Below are 9,145 nucleotides of genomic sequence, written 5' to 3'. Positions count from 1 at the left end.
AGAAGACAATCAAGTTTCAATGGTCTGAAACTTGTGAGAAAAGCTTTCGGAAGTTGAAAAAGAGATTCATTACCGCTACGGTTTTGACCTTACCAGAGGGTACTCAAGGTTTTGTGGTGTACTGTGATGCATCGAGAGTTGGTTTGAGTTGTGTGTTCATACAAAATTGCAAGGGTATAGCTTATAGCTCCAGACAGTTGAAAGCTCATGAGAAGAATTATTCAACTCATAATTTAGAATTGGTTGCAGTTACTTTTGCTTTGAAGATATGGCGTCACTACTTGTATGGTTTTCATGTTGACATATTCACTGATCACAAAAGCCTCCAATACAAATTTATATTTTAGGAGTGAACAAATCATTATAGACAATTAACTTATATATAAATATCATATTTCTTAATTTATTAAAGCTATAAAAGTTATTAATTTTGTAATATAACCATATTTTTTTTCAATAAATGGATATTAAATACTCCCTATGCCCCTAATTAATTGTTCACTTTTGATTTGACACATCTATTTTGAAAAAACATTATTGACATATATGGTGACTCCACCATTTTATCGTATTAGTTATGAAGTGGATGAATTAAATATTTAATATTTTTTAAAATTTCTACCTATTTTCAAAGTAATTATTTGAGGGTATATTATGAATTTTTTTTTATTCCTTTCTTAATTTGTCAAAATAGATAAGTAATTATGAACAACTATAAAAGTAATAGTGAAAAAGTAAATAGGGACAAAGGGAGTAGGTCTTTTCGATAATCTTCCTTATTACTTTAACTAATTTTATTTTTTGATAACTTATTAGTGTACATTGATTTTTTAGATTTTGAACGGTGCTGGATATCATTTTTAGAAATCATACTAACAATACAAATATTTTTAATAACCACAATATAAATAATAAAAGTAATCAAGACAAACCAATATTCATATAAAATTAATTGCATACATATTATAAGTGAATGTAATAACAAACTAAAAAGGAATAACACATAATTGAAAAACACGTAAAAATAAGGACAAAAAGTAAAGATATATGAAGAATCCTATAAGACTACTTATGCATTTAAATATTAAAAGACATAGACTATCCATTGGACAACATAGACATACCAATCTCTACTAATTAAAACAGACAGATATTTGGTCCAACATCCTTAGAAGTTATTTTTTCGGTTTGGATCTTGAACATCAATGTTGTTGAGATATGAATCATCAAAAAAAGACATAATACTATTATTATCCCAGTCAATTGATTATGATGAAGCTGACCTTTGTGGAAATCCAACAGAATTGTTCTGATAGTTTGCAGAGTTGTTCATCGAAGAGTCTTGTGGTAGTAACGAAGCAGCGGTTGAAGACTCCAATATTGATGAATTTGTTGAAAAATTCGTTATTGAAGGTATTGGAGGAGCCATTATAGGGGTCCTTCGAAGATCCATTTGTTGATGTGTAGAAGAATGCATCTGCGGAACCAACGAAAGAAATAATTTAACTGAAAATAACGAATAAGGAGAAATCCATGAGGGGTCCACAAAAGGAACCATTTGAGGAGGATTCACTGGAAGAAATAATTGTTGGATCATTTCTGCAGAAGGAGATGAAGGAATTATTAGTGGAGCCCCTTTATCTTTTATTATTTGAGCCACTTCAGGGACCATTGAGGAGATCTTGGACCCTCGCGGTTGGTTCCACTAGAAACTATCGATGGAGAAGCTAAAGGAACAGTCGATACTGGAGAATCACTAGAAATTGGTTGAGAGGCATACAAAGTGGAACCCTCTTCATCAACTTTAATTTTCAACTTGCGAAACATTTCCAAGTTTCTTTTCATGGCATACATTAGATCATTAAGATCATTACCATTTATGTCCTTGGAAATATTTTTTCCTCTTGCCACTTCATGCATCATATTGGTCTTTTCTTTGAGATCGTTTTCTCTCTGTAACTTGTATAATTGGTCTTTCTTCTTATCTATAATTTTCTTAATAAACTCTTCTGTCGTCATCATGTGTTTTGACTGAGCGGATGATGAAAGTGCCTTAAACTTATTATAAGTGTCTAGTGCAGCTTGATAATTTGGATATACCACAGGTTCTGTGTGGTACTCACTATATCTGACGCTAGCTACTTCACAATCACAAAGAATACTAAGTTCTTGACCCTTTTTAAAGGCTACTTTTTGTCTCTTCTTATATGTGGCTCTTCTTTGAGTATCATTTTCAATCTTAACTTTTCTTCTTGACATAGCTAATGGGGAAGAAGAGAAGAAAAATTATGTTTGTTTGGATGTGTATAAAAAACTTTTGTTGTTTGTTTTCTTGCTTAGGATAGACTCCATTTTATACAGAAAATTCAGATTCTATGTATCTTTGAATATTTTGACTAAAAAAATTACTAGTTGTTTGTAATAATTATTTTTGACTAAAACTAAATAAGGATGTATTACATACCAAGTTTGATGTTATGGTTTGAAAATATATGTAATTTATATATCTGGTCTTATCTTGACCAAGTTTTATGCGTCAAACTTTTACAGGAGAATAATTTAGTGTGGCTTAAATTTTCAGTAAGTAGAATCCACCAAATATGGTCATAGAGTAATAAAAATGCATTTGCATACTCATTTATGTTATATGTTTTTAAAAATATGTATTTTAATTTTGATATTTGTACAAAGTTAAGTATTAAAACAATCATACATTTAAATGACTGAGAACTTTGCAATACCAATTTAAATAATATTTTAACGGGAAAAAATACGACAAAGTTAATTGTTATAACAAAAAGAAATTCAAACATTTAATAAATTTTTAATTGTGATTTGTGTAAGATTAGAGTTATTGTAACTATTCTATAACACATTATAATTTTCTCTATTTAGCAAAAATGCATATATTTAATAGAAATATAACATTGCTTTTCAATATATTAAAATTGAATTTTTTCTTAAATTTGGTTTTCTTTTCGGTACGATACTCATCGAGAAGTCACTCAACTTCTTATTATAAAATCTAAATTATTTTAATGAAAATCATACTAACAATACAAATATTTTTTATAACCACAATATCAATAATAAAAGTAATCAAGACAAACCAATATTCATATAAAAATTAATTGCATACATATTATAAGTGAATGTAATAACAAACTAAAAAGGAATAAAACATAATAGAAAAACACTTTAAAATAAGGACAAAAAATAAAGATATATGAAGAATCCTATGAGACTACTTATGCATTGAAATATTAAAAGACATAGACTATACATTGGAAAACATAGACATACCAATCTATGCTAAATAAAATAGACAGATATTTGGTCCAACATCCTTAGAAGTTATTTTTTTGGTTTGGATCTTGAACATCAATGTTGTTGAGATATGAATCATCAAAAAAAGACATAATACTATTATTATCCCAGTTGTTTGATTATGACGAAACTGACCTTTATGGAAATCCAACAGACTTGTTCTGATAGTTTGCAGAGTTGTTCATCGAAGAGTCTTGTGGTAGTAACAAAGCAGCAGTTGAAGACTCCAATATTGGTGAATTCATTGAAAAAGTCGTTATTGAAGGTATTGGCGGATCCATTATAGGGGTCCTTCTAAGATCCATTTGTTGATGTGTAGAAGAATGCATCTTCGGAACCAACGGAGCAAATAATTCTGCTGAAAATAACGAATAAGGAGAAATCCATGAGGGGTCCACAAAAGGAACCATTTGAGGAGGATTCACTGTATGAAATAATTGTTGGATCATTTCAGCAGAAGGAGATGAAGGAATTATTAGTGGAGCCCCTTTATCTTCTATTATTTGAGCCACTTCAGGGACCATTAGAGGAGATCTAGGACCCTCGTATTCGGTTCCACGAGAAACTATCGATGGAGAAGCCAAAGGAACAGTCGATACTGGAGAATCACTAGAAATTGGTTGAGAGGCATACAAAGTAGAACCCTCTTCATCAGCTTTAATTTTCAGTTTGCGAAACATTTCCAAGTTTCTTTTCATGGCATACATTAGATCATTAATATCATTACCATTTATGTACTTGGAAATCTTTTTTCCTCTTGCCACTTCATGCCTCATATTTGTCTTTTCTTTGAGATCGTTTTCTATCTGTAACTTGTATAATTGGTCTTTCTTCTTATCTATATTTTTCTTAATAAACTCTTCTGTCGTCATCATGTGTTTTGACTGAGCGGATGATGAAAGTGCCTTAAACTTATTATAAGTGTCTAGTTCAGCTTGATAATTTGGATATACCATAGGTTCTGTGTGGTAGTCACTATATCTGACGCTAGCTACTTCCTAATTACAAAGAATACTAAGTTCTTGAGCCTTTTTATAGGCTACTTTATGTCTCTTCTTATATGTGGATCTCCTTTGAGTATCATTTTCAATTCTTGAGCCTTTTTATAGGCTACTTTATGTCTCTTCATATATGTGGCTCTCCTTTGAGTATCATTTTCAATCTTAACTTCTCTTCTTGGCATTGCTAATGGGGAAGAAGAGAAGAATAATTATGTTTGTTTGGATGTGTATCAAAAACTTTTGTTGTTTGTTTTCTTGCTTAGGATAGACTCCATTTTATACAGAAAATTCAGATTCTATGTATCTTTGAATATTTTGACTAAAAGAATTACTAGTTGTTTGTAATAATTATTTTTGACTAAAACTAAATAAGATGTATTACATACCAAGTTTGATGTTATGGTTTGAAAATATATGTAATTGATATATTTGGTCTTATCTTGATCAAGCTTTATGCGTCAAACTTTTACAGGAGAATAATTTAGTGTGGCTTAAATTTTCAGTAAGTAGAATCCACCAAATATGGTCATAGAGTAATGAAAATGCATTTGCTTACTCATTTATGTTATAAGTTTTTAAAAATTTGTATTTTAATTTTGATATTTGTACAAAGTGATATTTAAAACAATCATACATTTAAATGACTGAGAACTTTGCAATACTAATTTCAATAATATTTTAACGTGCAAAAAAATGACAAAGTTATTTATTATATCAAAAAGAAATTCAAACATTTATTAAATTTTAAATTGTGATTTGTAAAAAATTAGGGTTATTGTAACTATTCTATAACACATTATAAATTTCTCTATTTAGCAAAAATGCATATTTAATAGAAATATAACATTGCTTTTCAATATATTAAAATTTATTTTTTTCTTAAATTTGATTTTCTTTTCAGTACGATACTCATCGAGAAGTCACTCAACTTCTTATTAAAAAAATCTAAATTATTTTTAGGCAAATCATACTAACAATACAAATATTTTTAATAACCACATTATCAATAATAAAAGTAAGCAAGACAAACCAATATTCATATAAAAATTAATTGCATACATATTATAAGTGAATGTAATAACAAACTATGAAGGAATAAAACATAATAGAAAAACACTTAAAAATAAGAACAAAAAGTAAAGACATATGAGGAATCCTATGAGACTACTTATGCGTTTAAATATTAAAAGACACAGATTATCTATTGGACAACATAGACATACCAATCTCTACTAGCTAAAACAGACAGATATTTGGTCCAACTTCCTTAGAAGTTATTTTTTTTGGTTTGGATCTTGAACATCAATGTTTTTGAGATATGAATCATCAAAAAAAGAAATAATACTATTATTATCCTAGTCGATTGATTATGACGAAGCTGACCTTTGTGGAAATCCAACAGACTTGTTCTAATAGTTTGCAAAGTTGTTCATCGAAGAGTCTTGTGGTAATAACGAAGCAGCGGTTGAAGACTCCAATATTGGTGAATTCGTTGAAAAAGTCGTTATTGAAGGTAGTGGCGGATCCATTATAGGGGTCCTTCTAAGATCTATTTGTTGATGTGTACAAGAATGCATCTGCGAAACCAACGGAGGAAATAATTCTGCTGAAAATAACGAATAAGAAGAAATCCATGAGGGGTCCACAAAAGGAACCATTTGAGGAGGATTCACTGGATGAAATAATTGTTGGATCATTTCAGTAGAAGGAGATGAAGGAATTATTAGTGGAGCCCCTTTATCTTCTATTACTTGAGCCACTTCAGGGACCATTAGAGGAGATCTTGGACCTTCGCGGTCGGTTCCACTAGAAACAATCGATGGAGAAGCCAAAGGAACAGTCGATACTGGAGAATCACTAGAAATTGGTTGAGAGGCATACAAAGTAGAACCCTCTTCATCAACTTTAATTTTCAGTTTGCGAAACATTTCCAAGTTTCTTTTCATGGCATACATTAGATCATTACCATTTATGTCCTTGGAAATCTTTTTTCCTCTTGCCACTTCATGCATCATATTTGTCTTTTCTTTGAGATCGTTTTCTCTCTGTAACTTGTATAATTGGTCTTTCTTCTTATCTATAATTTTCTTAATAAACTCTTCTGTCATCATCATGTGTTTTAACTGAGCGGATGATGAAAGTTCCTTAAACTTATTATAAGTGTCTAGTGCAACTTGATAATTTGGATATACCACTGGTTCTGTGTGGTACTCACTATATCTGATGCTAGCTACTTTACAATCACAAAGAATACTAAGTTCTTGAGCCTTTTTATAGGCAACTTTTTGTCTCTTCTTATATGTGGCTCTCCTTTGAGTATCATTTTCAATCTTAACTTTTATTCTTGGCATTGCTAATGGGGAAGAAGAGAAGAAAAATTATGTTTGTTTGTATGTGTATCAAAAACTTTTGTTGTTTGTTTTCTCGCTTCGGATAGACTCCATTTTATACAGAAAATTCAGATTCTATGTATCTTTGAATATTTTGACTAAAAGAATTACTAGTTGTTTCTAATAATTATTTTTGACTAAAACTAAATGAGGATGTATTATATACAAAGTTTGATGTTATGGTTTGAAAATATATGTTAATTTATATATCTGTTCTTATCTTGACTAAGCTCTATGCGTCAAACTTTTACAAGAGGATAATTTAGTGTGGCTTAAATTTTCAGTAAGTAGAATCCACCAAATATGGTCATAGAGTAATGAAAATGCATTTGCTTACTCATTTATGTTATAAGTTATTAAAAATATGTATTTTAATTTTGATATTTGTACAAAGTTAAATACTAAAACAATCATACATTTAAATGACTGAGAACTTTTTAATACCAATTTCAATAATATTTTAGCGTGCAAAAAAATGATAAAGTTAATTGTTATATCAAAAAGAAATTCAAACATTTAATAAATTTTAAATTGTGATTTGTGTAAGATTAGAGTTATTGTAACTATTCTATAACATATTATAATTTTCTCTATTTAGCAAAAATGCATATTCAATATATTAAATTTTAATTTTTTCTTCAATTTGGTTTTCTTTTCAGTACGATACTCATCGAGAAGTCACTCAACTTCTTATTAAAAAAATTTATATTATTTTGAGGCAAATCATACTAACAATACAAATATTTTTAATAACCACATTATCAATAATAAAAGTAAGCAAGACAAACCAATATTCATATAAAAATTAATTGCATACATATTATAAGTGAATCTAATAACAAACTAAAAAGGAATAAAACATAATAGAAAAACACTTAAAAATAAGAACAAAAAGTAAAGACATATGAGGAATCATATGAGACTACTTATGCATTTAAATATTAAAAGACATAGATTATCCATTGGACAACATAGACATACCAATCTCTACTAGCTAAAACAGACAGATATTTGGTCCAACATCCTTAGAAGTTATTTTTTTGGTTTGGATCTTGAACATCAATGTTTTTGAGATAAGAATCATAAAAAAAAGACTTAATACAATTATTATCCCAATTGATTGATTATGACGAAGCTGACCTTTGTGGAAATCCAACAGACTTGTTCTGATAGTTTGCAGAGTTGTTCATCGAAGAGTCTTGTGGTAGTAACGAAGCAGCGGTTGAAGACTTCAATATTGGTGAATTCGTTGAAAAAGTCGTTATTGAAGGTATAGGAGGATCCATTATAGGGGTCCTTCTAAGATCCATTTGTTGATGTGTAGAAGAATGCATCTGCGGAACCAACGGAGGAAATAATTCTGCTGAAAATAACGAATAAGGAGAAATCCATGAGGAGTCCACAAAAGGAACCATTTGAGGAGGATTCACTGGATGAAATTATTGTTGGATCATTTCAGTAGAAGGAGATGAAGGAATTATTAGTGGAGCCCCTTTATCTTCTATTATTTGAGCCACTTCAGGGACCATTAGAGGAGATCTTTGACCCTCGCAGTCAGTTCCACTAGAAACTATCGATGGAGAAGCCAAAGGAACAGTCGCTACTGGAGAATCACTAGAAATTGGTTGAGAGGCATACAAAGTAGAACCCTCTTCATCAGCTTTAATTTTCAGTTTGCGAAACATTTCCAAATTTCTTTTTATGGCATACATTAGATCATTAAGATCATTACCATTTATGTCCTTGGAAATATTTTTTCCTCTTGCCACTTCATGCATCATATTTGTCTTTTCTTTGAGATCGTTTTCTCTTTGTAACTTGTATAATTGGTCTTTCTTCTTATCTATAATTTTCTTAATAAACTCTTCTGTCGTCATCATGTGTTTTGACTGAGCGGATGATGAAAGTGCCTTAAACTTATTATAAGTGTCTAGTGCAGCTTGATAATTTGGATATACCACAGGTTCTGTGTGGTACTCACTATATCTGACGCTAGCTACTTCACAATCACAAAGAATACTAAGTTCTTGAGCCTTTTTAAAGGCTACTTTTTGTCTCTTCTTATATGTGGCTCTCCTTTGTGTATCATTTTCAATCTTAACTTTTCTTCTTGGCATTGCTAATGGGGAAGAAGAGAAGAAAAATTATGTTTGTTTGAATGTGTATCAAAAACTTTTGTTGTTAGTTTTGTTTCTTAGGATAGACTCTATTTTATACAGAAAATTCAGATTCTATGATTCTTTGAATATTTTGACTAAAAGAATTGCTAGTTGTTTGTAATAATTATTTTTGACTAAAACTAAATAAGATGTATTACATACCAAGTTTGATGTTATGGTTTGAAAATACATGTAATTAATATATCTGGTCTTATCTTGACCAAACTTTATGCGTCAAACTTTTACAGGAGAATAATTTAGTGTGGCT

At 29.9% G+C, this 9,145-nt stretch overlaps 3 protein-coding genes across 3 annotated transcripts; all 3 read right to left on the bottom strand.

Annotated features, from left to right (window-relative positions):
- Positions 1-1,647: 1,647 nt before the first annotated feature.
- LOC104645116 (agamous-like MADS-box protein AGL80) lies at positions 1,648-2,259 on the bottom strand. Its single transcript, XM_010316142.1, has one exon. It carries the CDS (start codon positions 2,257-2,259, stop codon positions 1,648-1,650), a length of 612 nt encoding a protein of 203 aa, XP_010314444.1.
- A 3,478-nt stretch (positions 2,260-5,737) lies between these two features.
- On the bottom strand, positions 5,738-6,679 carry LOC104645115 (agamous-like MADS-box protein AGL80). The gene has a single exon (XM_019211402.2). The coding sequence runs from the start codon at positions 6,677-6,679 to the stop codon at positions 5,738-5,740; it is 942 nt and encodes a 313-aa protein (XP_019066947.2).
- Positions 6,680-8,157: 1,478 nt separating this feature from the next.
- LOC101251162 (agamous-like MADS-box protein AGL80) lies at positions 8,158-8,835 on the bottom strand. Its single transcript, XM_004252441.3, has one exon. The coding sequence runs from the start codon at positions 8,833-8,835 to the stop codon at positions 8,158-8,160; it is 678 nt and encodes a 225-aa protein (XP_004252489.3).
- Between the last annotated feature and the right edge of the window lie 310 nt (positions 8,836-9,145).

This window comes from Solanum lycopersicum, chromosome 12 (genome assembly GCF_036512215.1).
Source record: "Solanum lycopersicum chromosome 12, SLM_r2.1".
NCBI lineage: Eukaryota > Viridiplantae > Streptophyta > Magnoliopsida > Solanales > Solanaceae > Solanum > Solanum lycopersicum.
This window is presented reverse-complemented; position numbering and strand designations above follow the sequence as displayed.

Bases quoted from the DNA above. Each gene is read 5' to 3' on its own strand.
- LOC104645116 (XM_010316142.1), bottom strand. From the start codon at position 2,259: ATGTCAAGAAGAAAAGTTAAGATTGAAAATGATACTCAAAGAAGAGCC.
- LOC104645115 (XM_019211402.2), bottom strand. From the start codon at position 6,679: ATGCCAAGAATAAAAGTTAAGATTGAAAATGATACTCAAAGGAGAGCC.
- LOC101251162 (XM_004252441.3), bottom strand. From the start codon at position 8,835: ATGCCAAGAAGAAAAGTTAAGATTGAAAATGATACACAAAGGAGAGCC.